General features: G+C 36.9%; 1 protein-coding gene across 1 annotated transcript in view; it reads right to left on the bottom strand.

Annotated features, from left to right (window-relative positions):
* Positions 1–19,055, bottom strand: part of GABRB3 (gamma-aminobutyric acid type A receptor subunit beta3) — a 193,053-nt gene that overhangs the window by 117,748 nt on the left and 56,250 nt on the right. The window contains exon 2 of the mRNA XM_069876090.1: positions 251–298. Within this exon, the coding sequence (XP_069732191.1) occupies positions 251–298 (48 nt within the window). The remainder of the gene's footprint in view (positions 1–250; positions 299–19,055) is intronic.

The following is a 19,055-nucleotide window of genomic DNA, read 5'->3' as shown; positions in this document are numbered from 1 at the left end:
CATATGCACTATATAAAAAGAGAAATTGCTGTATATAAAGGGGAAACATTAATAGGTAGACATAGAATTTTGTACATGATGATCTAAAATATTTGTCATTGCATCTTAATTTAAAAATTACTTTGAGGCTCATGAAAAAATAGGGTCTTTTAAAAAAAAAATAAATGTTAATAATATTTTTAACATTTCAAAGGGTTAACATTCCATTTGCATATAGTAATTGCATTTTTAAATACTTTTTGTTACTTACCTTGTGTCATAAATTGCATATAGCTTTTTGTTTTCTTCAACTGCATTCCTAAAAAGAGAGAAGAGAGAATATCATTTGCATGCCCCAGTTCCATTGTCAAAATAAAACATAGTTTAGGGGCTTGAAGTTTTTCAGACCGTTGTTGTAGAATCTAGGGCTATGAGAACAAAAATCTATAAATTGACTTGTTCAACCCCTGATATGACAAGATTGTAATAATATTTTGGAAGTTGTCTAAGTGGGTTTTTAATTACAGACCCATGACTCTGTTGCCAGGAAATTAAAAAAGAAAAAAATAGTCACTGCTTTTGTGAAAAATACAATGCAACAATATGGTTTCGACAGAGCTCTGTGAATAATTTCAGAAAAATTTTCTAATTGATCCAGATGAATGCTATCCAATTCATTTATTTCATTATATTTATAAGCCAAACTAAAAAAATACATTGAAGTCTAATGCAGTGTATTTGACATAAATAAAATACTTTATTTCTGATGTTTTGAAAACTTATATGCGTTTTTAAATTTTGAGATTCATATAAAAAAGGTGTACTGAAAATTTGAAGCTTAATTATGTATTTTTGAGCTTTTATATTTGAAATCCACGTGACTTTGCAGAATACATTTTGCATTTTTTAACTAGAAAAAAGAGATTTTTTTTCATCCCGAAATTTTTTGTCAGATTGTTTCAGGACATATGGAAACAAGGGACTCTTCTGAAAGGGTACCACTGATTTAAGGGAGTGCAAGAGGATATATTGTCTGAAATGTGTTGGATTTGCTGGAATCAGCAATAAAATTTAAGTTTTAGCTAAGTAGTTTCTCAGAAGGCGTGATGAATATAAGAAGCACTCCATAATAAGTATTGATTTGTATCTTGCAATCTGATTTATGTCTCTGTGCATTACTTCACCTGTCTGCTTAGAGAAGTTAAAGGGAAGCAACTAAAAGCAAAGGGTAAATGATCCTGAGCTTGAATGCATTAAGCTCCACTTACATGGGAAAGGTAGATCCTAGGTTTGGTCTCTGTTCTTGGAGTAGTTATGCATTTTACATTAAATATACAGCGGCTAAAGGATGCAAACAGCTGAGTATTGTGACTGCCAGACTCCTTTGTGCACTGGGTAGGAGATGTGGGGCCTCTATCATGCCTTGGCTCGTTTTGTAATAGGCAACCACGTAAAACAGAACTGGTAGGTCTGCAAAAAGCTCAGGTTAGATGATATCATGTAGTCCATTTAAGACACCCTGAGTTACTTTAGACACTGCATAGAGCTGTCAGTTACAACACAGGACATATGAGAGACTCACACTCCTCTGGAGAGATAACTCAAGTCCAATGGGGATGCCTTGGAGCATCCCAGTGGCTCAGGATGCTTATACATGGGAACTGGGCTCAGCCTCTGAGGTCAGATTCTGCCTATGAGAAGGATTCCTAGTTTTCTATACATGCTAGGCTCCATTAACTGAGTTGACAAGATCTCCATTGACATAATGGGAGCACCCAGTTCTTATGTAGACACCTACATCTAATCGTCAGAGGACTACTTCTCCAAACTTCACAATAACTTATGTTCTCTGGATTTAAAGATCTTAGTATCTCATGCCTGCAATCACGCCTACACATGCTATTTTTTGGTTTGATGGACATTCTCAGGTATGCTTTTGTCTACTGTCCGCACTTAGTTGTCTGGTCCACCATGACTCAGCATAGGCATTGGGTAACTTCTTCAGCTCAACAAAGAAGAGAGGAGGGCAGGAAGATCAGAAATGGGCATCTGAAACCTCAACATTGACCCAAATATAACCCCTGAGTATAGTCACATATCTCAATACTGATAGAGTCGCATGGTCTGTATTCAGATGAGAAGATGGCTGGGTTCTTTTCTGAAGTGCACATGGCCAGATGGCATTGGAGCAAGCACTCTACATTTGCAGAGGCTGGATATAGAGAGTCAGAGAACATGCTCAGCCTTTGTTTTCCTTTAGGACTATGCTCCCATGCATAGCCAATGACACCTGAGAGACAGATGCAGCTAACCCTGTAACCATGACAACTGGCATGGGGTTTATAGCAAATCAGCAAAGGGTAGAAAAGGGCACCACTTCTAAATGGAAATGTACAATATAGATGGAATAAGTGTCTGTGTTCAGTCCCTAACCTAAAAATTTTCATATCCATAGAAAAAAAGAACATTGCATATACCAACAGTTCCTGTTAATATATTTATTAAAATTTTCAAGAGTGCAAAACATCTTATATGACCACCTTGTGTTCATAACTTTTGACATCCATTAGCAAAAATGCCAGTGGCAGGATAGGATTAATTTAGCTTCTTTGTTTGAAGAGAGATGATAACAGCAAAGGGAGGTCAGGGAAACAATTAGGCAAATGTAACAGGAAAGAGTAAAATTTCATCTTTTAAATGTTTCACAATGGGCTTTTATTCAGACTGATAATGTACTCTTTTTTTTTTTTCTTTACAAAAATGTAGATACATCTAGATGTTGAAATTCTCTTATTCAGCAGTGGTAAAATCCTTTGGTCTCTGCATTCAATAATGCCTTCTTCTGAATGATGAGTAAATGGAGTTCCTCTCTTACAGAGGTCTCCTACTGCTTCTGTCTGCCTGGCACCAACAGAAGACGTGCCTCTGAAAGTATGACAAAAGTAATTCCACCACCACAAAAGCACCACATTAAAAGTACTTATATTAAAAGCACTTTGTTGGATATGAATATCATTATATAATTGATTATTCCCATTAAAATACTTTGCATCCTTATCACAACTTTAATAAAAGAACAAAACTGCTTTGAATATTGTACATGCACTTGCCTAGAGCAACTATTAAGCAGAGAGGTTCTGTGTGCAGCCAGGCAGTCATTGATGGTAAATCAAACGGAGGGCATATGGTTTCGGTAGTGCTGCTGGTGGAGTTTTTGTTACTAGAAAGAGCTCATATTTTGCATTTAGAATTATTAAAGAAACCAAGATAGTAAGTTGTCTTTTCCCTTGTTTTTCTTCCCAACTCTCTTGAAGGCTCACTCAATACAATACAGGAAAACATGCCAAGAAAAAAACGTGCTGGTATGTTAGGGCTTTCCTGAACTACAAACTAAGAAATTTGTGTGCTCTTTAAAGCCCACACGATTTCTGGATAATACCATGACTCAGAATGTCTCTGATTGGGGATTCTTGCCGATGTAAGCTCCAGAGATTAGAAGTTTGAGTTTGAGCCAGTCACCATGGACTGTTTTAATAATCAGGAGAGGAATGGGGGATCATCAAGTCCAAAGAATGACAGAAACTCCAAAGGTTTAAAAAGACTATAATAATGTATTTGAAGCACCACCCAGAAGTACCTAATAACTGCAAGCATACCCTATACCTGGCTAGACATCTAACTTTTTGGTCTGGAATATTGCATAAGATAAATCCAATGTACCCACCACCATTTGTTGTGATTTAATGCAAAGGAAAGCTAGATCTGTTTCAGTACATCGAGCATATTGCCCTCCAAAAGATTATCAGACTAATATGCCATATATATCTTTAGACTGGAGCTCCATGAAGACTATCTCTGCTAATGGTGAGGGGACAGCAAAGAAACAAGAAATCTGCTGAATTAGTACTATATTTCTGGAATTACTAGAGTCTTTTAACTAAACGTAAGTCAAATTTTAAACAACAATCATCACTTTTTATGTCACACCTTTAAATCCTACAAGACCATGCAAAATCAGAAATTAAATTTATTCCTTTGAAAATAGTCTTGAGGAGAGTGAAATGTAATAGCTCCTTCTGGATTAAGACCGGAATACAAAGCAATGTTAGTGAAACACAAAGCAGTGGTAGTGATTCACAGAATACTTAACAAGTACTCTTGATGTTATGTATCTAACAAAATGATTCAGCATGAAAATATAGATACAAAGGCTAATATTTATAGCTTGGAAGATAATGCTAATAACAAGAGAGTAGGATATTTCAGCACAGATTCTGAAAGCATCTGAACATGGAATGCCATTCTTGAGAAAAAATACTTTGCTGCTCTGGAAAGTACTCTGCTCACCCCACATAAGCCATTTACAAGCAGAAACAAATGTGATGCTAAACTCCTCCACTGGTTTGGAGAATACAGATCTTATTGTATTTGAGCCTTTTTCATTTTGAAGTGAGAAAATTTTGTTAATTGACCCAGCATATAGAATAGAGACAAAATTGAGCCCATACTACATGGCTTTGATGCAGTAACTATTGGCTATTAACAGCCGGATGAAAAACCTCAACGTCAATCTTCTTCCCTGGAACTTCCTTATGGGCTTCTACTTCAAGATTGCTTAGTCCACCTAGCAGACCCTTCCTCCAGAAACTTCAGAAGCAGTGAGGCACGTGCACCAGTGAGTAAGTAGAATTCACTTTTCCTAGGACTCATGCTAACCAGGTTAGGTATTCAAGGGCATCATTGTCACACAGTGTGATTGATAGGCACTCACAAATTATTTTTAGTATCTAGAAGCCTATCAAGAAAAATAAGAAAGTACAGACTGAAATGCCAAATGCAAAAATGGGAGACTGTGTTTAAAAATCCCAGGATATTATAGACACAGCTATTGAATTACCATTGTAGATCTGCTGAAACCTCAGTAAGCAGCAGATGATGGAGGTTTTCTGCTATAAATATAAGATTCACATAGCTATCTCTTCTTTTTTAAAATAAAAATTAAGTGGATGCAAGCCAAGTTTTCATAAATAATGCCAAAAATGTTTATGTATGAGAAGCTTAAACTAGTTGGCTCTCGCTGAAATAAATGTTTCAGCAAACATGATTTTAAACATGATTTATTCAAATGTTATGTTAAGTAAGCATTCAATATGCTTTTATGTAATGCTGATGCCCAAGTTACATGTAATTATGATGACATTATAACATCCTTGATCTTTCATAACCTCTCTAGAAATTCATTTTGCCCAGCATCAAGCTCCACAGATAGTATGGAAGTGACAATGTCACATAGTATAAATGGTTACCAGAACAATACTTTTCAGGTCCAATTCTATGAGGGATAGCCAGTCTTGACTCCTTTTGACATCAGCCAGAGCTTGGAGGCTTAGCATTGCTCAGAAACATGCCAATGAATTAGCAAGCCTACAAACCTGTTTGTTGGTATTTAAGAGCAAGATGGGAAGGATGCAGTGAGAATATGTCAAGACATAGACGCTTGTTTACTCATATTTTAAATCACTGGTATTCTTGAATGTGTCTAGTTCTAGTTAAGATTCAATAGGCTCTATATTATTATTTTAGTCCACAGAATTTCTTTTCTTTTTCTTTTGAATGTATTCTATTTCCATATGTTAAAAACAGTAGACAAAAGGAAAGTTATCAAATACACACAGCAGCGGTGCATACATTTGCCATTAGCCTTGCAGTAAACGTTTCAGAGTCACTGCAGATAGTTCAGTGAAGGTCCAAGCTCCATGCTCAGCAAAGGTTGAAAAGGTAAAAAAGTGCTACGATTAATCAGGGAATTAATAGAACAAAACAGGATTGGTACAGTATTTTATGGTCTACCCACATCCTGTAAACTTCATGCAGGTGGTTTCCGTCTCAAAGAGCTTGAGACCTAGATAAAGGTATAAGGGAGATCTACAATGATTGTTAGAATTCTGTAATGACAATGGTAGGAAGAAAGAGACTTAGGCTTAGAAAGTAGATGCGGGTGGAGATATATGTCTATGAAGTCATAGACTGCATAAACGATTATTTGTTATTGCTCATACTGTGAAAATCAAAGGAGCACTCAGATGATCAGATGGTTGGTTTAAAGCAAGCAATATGAAGTCCTTTTTCACACAATACATAATTAAATTGTGGAGCTCCTCATCAGAGGAAGCAGTGGAGGTCAAAGTTATAAATGGGCTCCAAAATCCATTAGACAAATGCCTGAAAAGGAGCTCCATCAATGGCTGTTAAAATCAATGTTGTGAATGTACCCTCTGGCTGAGGAAGTCCATAACCCTCAGACTGCTTGAAATGAAAAGGTTACACCTGGGGAAGAATTACTATCTGTGCCGCATCTTATGCTCCTCCCAAATCATGTGTTATGCCCATTGTCAGAGCAAGGACAGTAAGCTCGATTCAACTTTGGTTAGATTCAGTATGGAAATTTTTACATTCAAGGTGACCAGAAATACCGTTCTGGTTTTCTGTGACCCAGAACTAAAATAATTTTCAGATCTTAAACGGTCTTGTTGCTTTCATTACTGTATTATCCACAAATGATCCACTGATTTTGCTTCTCTTCCTTCAGAAATTCATGCAGTTGCGTATATTATTTTTGTCCTTCCATCCCCTGAATGCAAGGGTGATAAAAAGTTTGCCAGTGTCCCTTTTAACCCTCCTGAGCTATTGGAGTGCTGCTGTAAAAGGAAAATTGTACCTGCAGTTCGTTACCCAGACTATATGTTAAACAATTGTATCCATTTTATAAAAGACATCAGATCTACTTCTTGGTACAAGGATTGGCACCTTTAACAAATATTTGAGTGTGTTTCAATTTTTTTGGCAGGAGAAATTATCTCTTTCAGTAAAGTTTACTTCCTCAGCCTCTTCATTTTCTTTTTATTCTTTAAAATATATTTTCATTTTCAGAATGAATGTTAACAGTCTGGGTAAAATAAAAATTAATTAATGAAAAATAGTTGATGGCCCTTCTGAAAGGCTCATGACTGAAAAGGCCAGCTTCCCATAGAGAGACTTTGGTTTTCAATGCAGAGTTACATGGGGGGCAGAAGGGAGCCTTGATTTCTAGCCCTGGCATTCTACTGGGCATTGCAGATGTTTTTCAATGACTTGTACTACGAATTGCAGAGGTCACCTTGACCTGACACTATTATGATTTTCAATAAATGTGGGTGTGGCTAATATGTTATGTACTGAACTCAGAGCTGTTGTGTAATAGCCATGCCAAGGAGCACGTCTATTTGACAGGGCCCTCTGGTATCCATCATGTACTTTTACTTCAAAAATTTAAAGTTCTTTACAATTTTATGATGATGAAAACACACATGATCAGATGAAATAATCATCTGGATATATACATATGGTAATACTTTCTCATAGGTTGCTACTGCATTGTAAGTACAGATCAAAATACTTATTTTAAGCGATCTTTAGGTCTTTTGGATGTTTAGATAGGAAGTCTTTATGAATTCAAAGTCTGTCAGCCTGCAGCATGTCAGGAAACTTGAGTTTAAGAGCCCAGCCCAAACATTTACATTCCTAAGTTATGTTTCAGAGTTGGTTGTAGATCTTAAAGATATTGCCTGTGGGACCTTTAAGTGCATTATATCATAGCCTCCAGCTGTACTTTCTTTTATCCACAACTCTGCTTTAAACATCAGAAGTTTTGATTTAAAAGAGAAACAAGCTGGTAACAGAGCATATGCATCTCTGCGTTTTCCCTACTTCACGTCAAGCATGAGGGTGAGCGAACTGTGAAGTGTGGTTAAATAGTCATGGCAGTCTACGAAAAACTGGAAATGTTCTATGAATTGGAAAACATGGAAATGTTCTTTGCTTTAAAAATGAATCAGAAGAACTAACACTATTTTTATTTTACAGGCTTTTGAGATGTGAATATGTACACTTAAACTGTCCTGAATATACTGGGACATCCCACCATCTGTTGCAGTTGTGCTTGATTCTAATTCGGTGTTTTTAGTAGGGATTGGTGGAACTTTAGCAGGTAATTATTTTTTTTTTAAATGCAAAATGAACATCCAGTGATACTGGAATACTCTCAACTCTCCTCTTGACTTTGCTATCAAAGAAAACATTAACTTTTTAAGAATGAAATGGTTTAGATATTTTTATTCAAGTGATGTTTCAATACTCCCTCCATCTTTATTTTAAAACACTGTGAAGTATTCAAGTCTGAAAAAAAAGACTGCTGAAGTCCAAAGCACATATTTCAACACCTCAGCTTATCAAGAATTTTATAAACAGTTGTGGATACGCCTGAAACACTTTTCTAATCAGCAGTAAACAACAACAAAAATATAAATTCATACCCCTTTATTTATTCATACTCATTCAGTGTTAGTTCATCAATGAGAATCTCCAAATTGCCTGTCTTTGTTCATCATCACCTTTTTAAACAGTGCTATGCATGCAAACTGGCTAAAAGACTTTTATTTAATTTTTAACTATATATGGTGTTTTCCTTTCAAAGATCTCCAATGTTGTGCATACGTATTTTAGACAATGTAAAACTGAGGCACATGAAACCTCAGAGAAGAGAGTAGTTCTTCATCTCCATTTGAAAATCCCACTTGAGTAATATGGGGTAAACACCATGGAATTAAATCATTTATCAATGTCATGCCATGCGTCCTGGTTATAAGGTTTTGGTGGCAATCAACGAAGAGGCTGTTAGTCTACTAATACTCAATGCTTTGCTGTAACTTGTAGGAAATATAAAAGGTATTTTCCCCTATTGAAAGCAGCACTATGGTCAATGGTGCTTTAGAAAAAATAAATCAATTAGACATCCATTTTATTGTACTTCAGACATTCTAATACACTGCCTTTTCATGTGCATAACTCTTACTTATAGATTTATTATATATGATTAAATATAGATTAACTATTAACTCTAAACTGCAGACTGCTGGAACTTAGAAGTTATGGCAGATTTGACTTCACAGTGAGCATTGTGTGCCAGGAATTGCAGTTTTGGTTCTTGAGCAAATGAGATACTAACTCCTCTACACCAGAAAGTTACTTATTATCCTAAACAACCTGCCAATGTTTTTTTTTCTTTCTCCCTCTCCAGCCCCTTGACATCGAGGTGCTAAGGGGCATGGTTTAGTGTTTGATAGGAATGGTTGGACTCGATGATCCGGTGGGTCTCTTCCAACCTGGTTATTCTATGATTCTATGATTCTATGATTTTGGCACATGAACCCCAGAGAGTGGGGTCTCTGACAGAGACCCAGAGCAGGTTGGAATTGCAGCAACGAGGATTGTGAAGCTGGGCTCTCTCACAGCTGTCCTGACCTTTCAGTGCTGCTAAGCACAAGGAAACTGCCCTCTCTTGGTGGTTTTCTAAGTACTTCCCCTCTTGTTACTCATTTTATGTAGGTTTCTATAGGGAATCACTGAGCAGGATATTTTGGTCTGATCCAATGCTCCCATTCTTACATGGTTATAACTGTCTAGAGATTTGCCATTTCACTAGGTGTCTGTACATTTAGCAGCAGTTTTAAATATTAACAGAATCTTTCTGTAGAAATGTCTGTAATGAAAACAAGCCATGGTTTGCTGTAATTTAGATCCAATTTCCTTTTCGCTTTAAAAATCAACTTCATATGCTTTACAAATTTTCTTGCTTTTCATTCAATGCATACAATCTAATGACTTTCAGAAAGTTTAAAACCTTATTTTTTTTAAACAGTAGAAAATTAAACTAAACATATTCCTTGTCAACCTTTATTCCATCCTTAATGTGATCCCTTCAGCATTAAATGAAAGTGCTACAAATCCACTGTAATCGATGCTTGACTGAAAAAAGAAGGACTAGAGCTGACAGCTTCTACGTTTCAATGTGGTGTGTTCTGGTGCCTTTTCCAGTTTCTCTCCTGGAAAGATTAATCTAGCTTTTGTAACTTAAATAATTTTTTTAAAGTCATATTTCTTCCTAATCTGTTTAAATTGACATTTATGCATACAATCCACTTAAAACAATAATTAAAAAGCAATGATCCTTAGAAAGAGAAAACATTTTTCTGAGTGACAATTTACTCTTTATTTTTCTACTAAATTAAGAGGCTTGTATGAAACTACAGGCCAGATTGTGCCTCACACAAACATGCCTACTCTGGAGGTTATGGCAAGCTGCACAGCCCACTGGGAGCTCTGAAGCTTTGTCATGCACAGCAGACACGCTCCAGATGCTCTGCACCTTCTCGGGTATACAACATGCCCTATTCTAGGGGCTTGGCCAGGATGGAATATGGCTAGGTTTTATTTTCCCATCTTGGAGGATGGTTGATAGACCAGGAATGGGAGTGCAATGCAGACATAGCCTTCAGTAAAATGCGAGAATATGCTTCGCAAGAGTGCAGGAGTATACACAGAGATACGTTTATGCCCTCACATGCGCCCACACACTTTACGTGTTGTAGTCATCCTCCTTGGTCTGAGGACCAGCTAGCATTAGGTCAACCTTTCCCTTAGGAATTATCTCTTACGGATACTTAGGGACGAATAAAAATGCTTGAGATTCCCATCAGCTTTAAACCATGATAAAACCAGAGTATTTAGGGCTTTACCCTCATGAGGGTGGCACTGTTTTAAAATTTGATGTGACTTTATCTGTTGATAGTTAAAAAACTCCCCAGATCAAATCGAGAATTGTTTTTAATACTGCCCTCCCTAAACCCAGAGAGCTGCGAGCTTGTGTAATGCCACAGGGTTCACTGTTGAATCTGAGGGAATGCCAGAACCCAAGTCTTCTCTTATTGTTCTCTGAAATGTATTATGCCAGAGTGTGACTTTTCTCCTGCAGCCAGCCTATAAACTGTCACTTAGTTCTGAACTGCTGCCTAACCAGTGATTAGAAGGGTGCTTAAAATATGAAGATACAGTAAAACTCAGCAAGGATGAAGGAAACTGCTTGAGCACTCTGGCCACTCCTGCATGGGGAACTGGGATGAGAGAGAGAAGGAAGCTGGTGGTATCCCATGTGAAACAGAATTTAGGGCAAGTGTCTGCCTCATCTTTGCAGCTCAGAGAAATAGAAGATGCCAAAAATATCTGCATAAGTCCAGACTTCGGAAGAGGCAACACAAGGGGGAGTGCAGTGATGGCTTAGCATGGCTACAGAGCCATTTTGCTGATTAATTCCATGGATGAATCAACTTTTTTTTTCCTTGGAAAGAATCCCAGTGTACTGTGGTACTATGGATAGAAGCATCTACAACTACTGTTATACTACTACAAGTAGATTAGACTGAACTTTGGCTGGTCATTGGGGACTCTGATATACTATCTGATAGGGGAGCTGGGTCATTTTCCTTCAAATTAGATAACAGGAAAACTATAATATAGACATCACGGGATATTCTGGGTTTTTTTTAAAAAAAACACATAAAACCACATAGCTATCTTTATTAATATTTCTCTGCTGTCACTGTGGAAAACTTGACAACATTGCAGGGTGCATGGAGGATTAATCCATTTGTTCTTCTAAGTTGCTTCTCTGTTTCTGTGTGTAGATGAGCACACTTCTGCAACTGAGTGCTTTTTTTTTCCTCTCGTCTAATATTCTGGTCTACTAGCTACCTATGTACTGGTACTATTAAAGAACATTCAGTTCATGATAACTGACATTTCCATTAGAAGGGTCTTAAACAGGGAGTGGATAATTCAATTTCCAGCTAAGAAAAAGAATAATAAATAAATAATGCTGAAGCCATCTTCTCGTTTCTCCCTAATGGGAGGTTAATCGTTAATCTTTTAGCCACTCGGGAAATAGCTATAAGGAAACATTGGGAGGAAAATAATAATAAAAAAAGACTGAAACAAAATTAGCAAAGTTACCAACATTGTGGAGTGTCTAGAGAATGGCAGGGAAATATTTTTATGTAGGTGTCTGAAGGCCTAAGAGCTGTAGCCGCTATATCTGCTAATTTTTTTAAAAAGGAAATATAAATTATTCAGGCCTTTTATACAATATGAGACATTAGTCAGGCTTCCATGCTATCACCTGAGTCTGTTCTTCCAAACATGCTCAGCTGTCTCCATGAACCTCAACAAAAGCACTGACACCCCAAAACTTACATTATCAGCTCCTTTCCACATTAAATTCTTGTCTTCAAAATATAAATCTTTGTACAGTCATAACTGGGTTAAATAAGCCACAATCGCATAGTTGCTGCTTGCAGCCATGGATTTTGTTGAGTTTAGGCATCATTCTTATAATCTTGCTAGTGTTGCTGGCTCACAGCTCTACATTAAAACTGTTCCTGGATTGGAACAGTTTACCTATGTTCAGGCTTTTCCATGGTCTCACCGTGACCTTTTCAAAGTGCATTCTGTGATATTAAAGATGGCAGCGATCTCTCCTTCTCTTTAATCTCTTCTCCTGACACCAAGAAACAGACATCAGTGTTTCAAATTGGGGTTGGTTACAAGCATCAGAGTGCTATTCCAGAAAGATGAGCGTTTAACTCCAAGTACAGCCAGGTTACAATCATTCCAATACAGTCCAGCACTCAGTTCTTTGAAACACCTTTGAAAATTCTTCTGAAATTTTCCTTTCTGCAATTGTGTTCATCTCCTGCCTCTCATTAGTAACATTATTTCAGTGGCCATGGTTTTCATGGGAGATCATGGTAGGAGATTTTTTTCCACTGAGCATCATCAGTGGTTAAAGAAAAAGGCATTTTTCAATTGGCCTCTCTTTCATGAGTGAGCCTACACGGAAATTCATATTCAGATAATCCATGTTCTACTTACTTGGCTATATTTTCTAGTATCTAGGTGTCTCAAAGATGTAGAGCTAGCCACCAGGAAACACTAAGCAGTAGATAATAAAAGCAATTTAGGCCATCAGATTCTGTCAGACAATAGTGCAAGGATGACGTTTTTCTAGCAAACTTTTACAGAGCATCAGTGCTGCTGTATTCACAACAAGCTAAAGATTTCTTCACTGAAATCTCTCTTTAACAGTCACTCTTTTCATATGCAAACTATTTATAAAACTTTTGCAATGTGAGACAGCAGATGTTTAATTCATAAGTGACTAAAAGTAACAGCTATCCCTGGCAATAATTGTGTCTATTGTTTGTATCCTGCACATAGCTAGTAGCACCGTTTGTAAAGTGAGAAGTAAAAATCTTAAGGACAGTGTGTTGCAACCATTTTTCTACTGAGTTAATCACCACGATAACTTTGCATATGGGTTCAGTTGCAATAAATTCACATACCCAGAATGAATCATGTCTGCAGCTCATAAGATCAGTGCTTATAAAGAGACATTTATGGAAGTGATTTGTTCTAAAATATTTGCTCATGAAGGTTCTCCATGTAAGTAGCAAGAATAAATGCTTTTAAGATATAATGATAAAATATATTTTTAGGTCATGTATTGCTTTTCTTATGCAGTATATTCTTATTATTTGAAATAGATCGCAGATATCACAGGCAAGAATATCAGGTAAATATCTAGAAATGTGTAGAGTTAGAATAAAATAAAAGATGCTAATTTATTAGACACATTTAAAGGCTTTAAGTATTACGCAGTCGACGATTCCCTTTTATGTCAAGACTACTTCAAGTATCATGATTCTAATTTGATATGTCCTAAATTTAAATCTAGCATCCCCAAACAGGGTGGAGATTAGACCAACAAATCTGTGCATATTCTGTCTTAGATCCCATGTATAGAAAAGTAAGCATGACTCTAGCTGTGCTCAAATGAGCCCTGTCAGGGGACTGCTCACTGACACATTGTATACACACATACCAAATAGGAAATGACAATACAGATCTCTGAACAACGTGATTGTAAAGGGACATTTGGCAGCTTGTTTTGTGCATTGCACATGTTTTAGCAGATGTGATAGCAATGGTCTAATAAGCAGTGAAATTGCAGGATAAACATGCTCAGACTACTCTAATAAAGTTTGAATTGAAGTGTTCACATACTACGATGTACGATGGTCATCTGTTTTTCTTGCTATTTTCAATAGCAAATATCTATTTATCAGGAGTCCTCTGGGGGGATTTTATTTGTGTACAAAGACAGACACACTGTGTGAACAAATTGAACAGGTTGCCTACCCTGCAACTAATCTGAGAACCCAGAAAAATGCAATTTAAGAATGGGGATATGATGTTGTGATCAGAACAGACATCAAAAAAAGAAGGCATATTTGGTTTTCCTGGTTTTCAGAGAGAAATACTAGCACATGAAGAACAGATACGTGTGTACAGTCAAGATGCTATTTTTGAGTAAAAAAAAAGGGTGCAAGTTTCAGACCTAATCATGTGCCTGCAGAGAAGACAATTGCTTTAGAAGGACATTATGATGATTGTCAAAATCAAGTGCTTTGAAGCTGGAGAACACTAAAGCCTAAATGGACAAAGAAATCCTAATTTTGCTTTCCTCTAAATCAGTTTTGAGATTTTTCTTGAAAAGTATCTTTGTCTCTCTTTATTTTCCCCCAAAGTATGCTTTATCATTCATTACATAGGATAAGTAGGTACTGATTACACAGTACCTACTGAATAAGCAGCTACTTAGAAAAGTAATCTTCACCACCCAGTTAGCATAGCCTTATTTACTGCATACCCAAAGCCAGCAGTAAATAGAGAATTATTCATTTTTTTTCATGGTCTTTTCTGGGCTACTCATCACTGTAGTATTTGCATGCCTCAAGAACACAGATGAATTTATCGCTGCCGAAAGATAGGAGACCATTATTATTATTCCCATTTTACAGCTGAAGAGATAGGGACTTGCCTGGAGCTACATAGTGAATTAGTGGCAGAGCAAGGATTAAAATTCATGGCTTGCAACTCTGTGCACATTACTGGAGACTGCACTGCCTTGCAGTCAGAGATGCTGAGAAACCAAAGCTCTCTCTGACTTTGTCTACCACTGCAAGTGCCATATAAGCCTTGGGCAGCCCAAGTTGGTCATCCATAAAATAAGACACACAGTTAATAGTCAGCTGCCAGAATTTTGGGTTTATCATCACATTAAGAGGCTAATACTTGAGTGTGGTGTTTACAGAAGTATCTTGAATTTGGCTCACCCATGCCTGGGTGAATACCTGAGCTACTAAGGTGCTGGTTGTTCCAGGGTGGGTAATTTACTTTTCTGTAGTTTAGATGCTAGACCTCAAAAAGCTGTGAGAAAAGCATAATAACCTGATTTCAAAAAAAAATCTGCACTTTATGATTAAATATATTTAGAGTGGAAAACTAACTGACAGGCTTAAGGTCTCTTCTCTTGGATTATTCACCTGAAACTTGTTCCCTCCTGCTGTCTTGAACATGCCCATGGTTCTGCCCCAGCACGCTCCAAAAAAAAACAAAAAGCCATCTGATTAACATTTGACGGCTCTTGTTTTGTTCTTTTTAGTAAACTGGGAAAACATCAATAGATCAAACTGTAACCATTCCAGGAGTCATATTTTATTTAACTCACTTTTTTTCTCTTTGAAGCTCTTCTTTTGATTTTCTTCTGTGCACCCAAGTTGCTATGTTCATTGACCACTCCTACTCTTTGGCTGCTAAAATTAACATGCATGGTAGCTCCCTTGATCCACAAGTAATACGGTTTAGGAAAGCAGGTAGGGTTTCTTGTATACAATTGACTAGCAGTCTGTGATCCAAGTACACAGCCCCAAATGTGAATCTAATCCACTGTTTTTCAGTTGCTGAAAGAGAAAGGCATGGTGATAAATCCAGCTCATCTTACTTAGGCAAGTAGCCCTATTCCTCCAAAATTTGCACCAATGGAGCTGCTTTGGAATTTAAAGCAGGACCAGACACAATGAGTGTCTGGGGACCTGGACGGAGTGTGCTGTGCTCTCCTTCCAGTTCACATGCCAGTTTGTTTCCTTCAAAAACCACAGCACAAGTAGTCAAGGAAAACACTCTGCGCCCATGACTGACCTTGATTCTGCTACATCCTAAATACACAGCCTGGAGGAAGGGTGTTTTGTTTCCCTCTAGGCAAAGCTTTCCTTAGCCAGGGCTGGAGCACGTTTTCATTTCTGTCGATAGCTGACCCACTGAACACTCAATCACTTCTTTAAAATCAGTACAGTTTATGAGGAGAGAACAAAGAAAATCCATACAAAGCTCCCTATGTCCAAAAAAGACAATGGCTGCCCATAGCAAAGAGTTAATCTTTCTCACAAAGGGAATATGGGTCGTATCAAAATTCCTCACAGCTGTTCTTAACTCCTACAGCTATATCCCCCTCTTCCATTCTCCTGACTTCTTTAGAAATACTAAAATCCAAATTCTCAGTATCTGTAGTGTTTTACCTTACTTGTTTTCCATTGACTAATACAAATGGCCAAATTTTAGCCTGCTATGCAGTTGTTTTGTGAGTAAGCCACTTGCATTTTTTATTGAATAATCTACCAAAAGGAAAAAAAAATGTCCATACTTAATATTTGTGCCAAACCTCATTCCTCATATTCAAACAAACTCTCATTGACTGAGAATCATAATTACTGGGTCACACTCAAGGCATAACCTCAGGTGATGTACAGCTGCAGTTCCACTGCCCTTCATTCAACCATTCTGTGCTATATGAAGATCTGGCTTATTGATTGATATACATAATATATGCTATTATTTTTATCTTTTTGAATTCTACTGCACTGAGATTACCAAAATATCTTCACATGAAGCTGTAGGACTGGCACCACCTGCATTGGTGTGGTATGTTTTAATGCTTGCTATAGTTCAGTCATTAATACCTAACATCCAATAGTGTCATATATAGATCATTGTGAAATCTCCATCAATATCTTTTCCAAAATAAAGAATTTTCTTTTTTTTTAGCATCTCTGTCCAGTTTTGTAAATGTTAATTCTAAATATAGCAGTTTAAAACCTCATTTTTTTGAATTTTATTTATTATAGCACTTGCATCTATATAACAGAAGTCACATTTAATGGGAGTTGGAACTGCTGAGAACATTTATTCCTACCTAACCCTTGCCTGAAAATCAGTATACTGCAAATCCTAAAATAAATGTAAGTTGTGTCTACAGCTTTCCAAATGGCATCTTTTAATGTATTTTTGTAGCAGCAACTAATTCTCATAATGAGTCATTACAGGCTTACTTTAAAGCATTTCTAAAATTTTACAGAAGTAGAAACTAGTATTTGTCAGTATCTTTGTCAGTTACCTGTGCTGATCAGAAACAGAAATAATGAGTTCTGTCAAATAGATTTTAGTGCCTCTTCTCTGTATTTAACCCATTTCTAAACTTCAGATATCCTGTACTTAACATCAGTAAGTATATCAGGTATCTCTAGTCATGTGTTGTCCATAAGTATGCTCACCTTCTGTCCATTACGAACACTTGGATATATACTTAAGGAAGAATTTATCAACATTGATCCTTCCATCTTAGTTTAATGAATTTCTACGTTATTCCAAGATTTGCTCTCTCCTTCCTGTTTTGCAGCAATTACATGTACAGTAGCATATGCATAAACCCCTGAATACTGATACAGAACTTGTATGCTCTAGTTTAAGCCTGATTAATCTTTATGAATCATACTTATGAAACTAAATTATTGTGGTTATTCTCCACAACCTGTTTTCTTACTTAGGTGCTTCAAAATAGTGTTAGTTAGGTTTTTTTGCTCAACTATCTAGTTAAAGGTGTGCTCTGTCCTCACAAGGAGTGCACCGTGCAGTCTCATACTTACAGAAAATGCACATCTGAATCACCAGATGGGAGGACTGAGGCCTTAAAGACCATATACAATGCTACCCTAATGACTCATTATTCTTTAAGTACAGATATAGCTGCTACTTCAGCTAGCTAAAATACTAACCAGTAAATTAAGCCATTTTGAAGAAATTAACTAAGGATATTTTATATATAATATCATAAAGTTCTGGTTCAGATGTTTGCTGAGTTGATGCTCATTTGTGTGCAATAAAAAGAATCTAAGTTTACACAGAAAACTAACATTTTTAGATGTAAGCATGTATCACTGTGTTTAAAACAACAATCTACTAGAACACATTAGTTATGAGTGTCTTACATGTTTAGAGAACAGTTCTTAATCTTTTATATAATTTTTTCTATGCAGAAGTATAGTTTATATATTTCATGTTTAAAAGTTGAATTCTGGAGAACTGGAAGATCGTAGGCAATTTCCTGGGAATGTCAGGATACAGTAATTGCTACTGCTGAGTAAGGACTCAGAATGAGAGAAAACAAAAGGCACTTCTGTTTGCTCCACATACATCTAAGTTTGGTTGTTGAATACACCTGCTTCTCACTAGACCTAATGAGAAGTTTAAGTACATCTATTTGCATTATCATTCCCATATCATTAGAACAATATCTACAGTTACAAAGCAGGGAACCTGTGATCCGTCCAGCCCAGAGTCAAAATGTGAACTTTGCATCTGGATCCACTATCTCTGTATTGGTACCTGAAATCAGTCTGTTAATTTGGCCCACGATGTCAAATCCAAGAGATATTTGGGTTATTAACTCTGTTTGAGTGATATCTTTACTTCAGATATCCTTACACTTGTGATGCCAATCTCTCTGGTCCACAATCTTATCTCTGCTAAAATGCTGTGCCTACAAGAAACCCGGGGCAGATCCAAGGTGAGATAACAGCAGAGTATTATGGGCTATAACACTCAAAGAGGAACTTACTGGCTGCAAGGTTCATGGATACCAAAAATAACAGTCTGTGTTCTCACAAAGCAAGAGGAAGGCAAACCAGAAAGTCACAGTTTATACTGCAATGAGTGATCTGTATGATGCAGGAGGATCTGCTGCTAGGTAGTCCCTTCTGTCCCTCAAATGTAAGACTGAGATAGCAGTTCATGCCATGACACGTGCTGCAAATTCCTTCGGCTTGGTTTTTATTTCAAGGGTAGACTTTGGTTGCTCTGCAGGAACCTGGCAAGAATGTGTCTAAAACCTCGATTCCTCTATGGGAAAAACTTCTGTGAGCAGATTTGACCTCACACTCTGACTTTGAATTGCTATCCTTTGGTGTAAAGAA

The sequence above is a fragment of the Phaenicophaeus curvirostris genome, chromosome 1 (assembly GCF_032191515.1).
Source record: "Phaenicophaeus curvirostris isolate KB17595 chromosome 1, BPBGC_Pcur_1.0, whole genome shotgun sequence".
Taxonomy (NCBI): Eukaryota; Metazoa; Chordata; class Aves; order Cuculiformes; family Cuculidae; genus Phaenicophaeus; species Phaenicophaeus curvirostris.
Note: the sequence above shows the minus strand (reverse complement) of the source record. Positions and strands in the feature narration are given on the sequence as shown.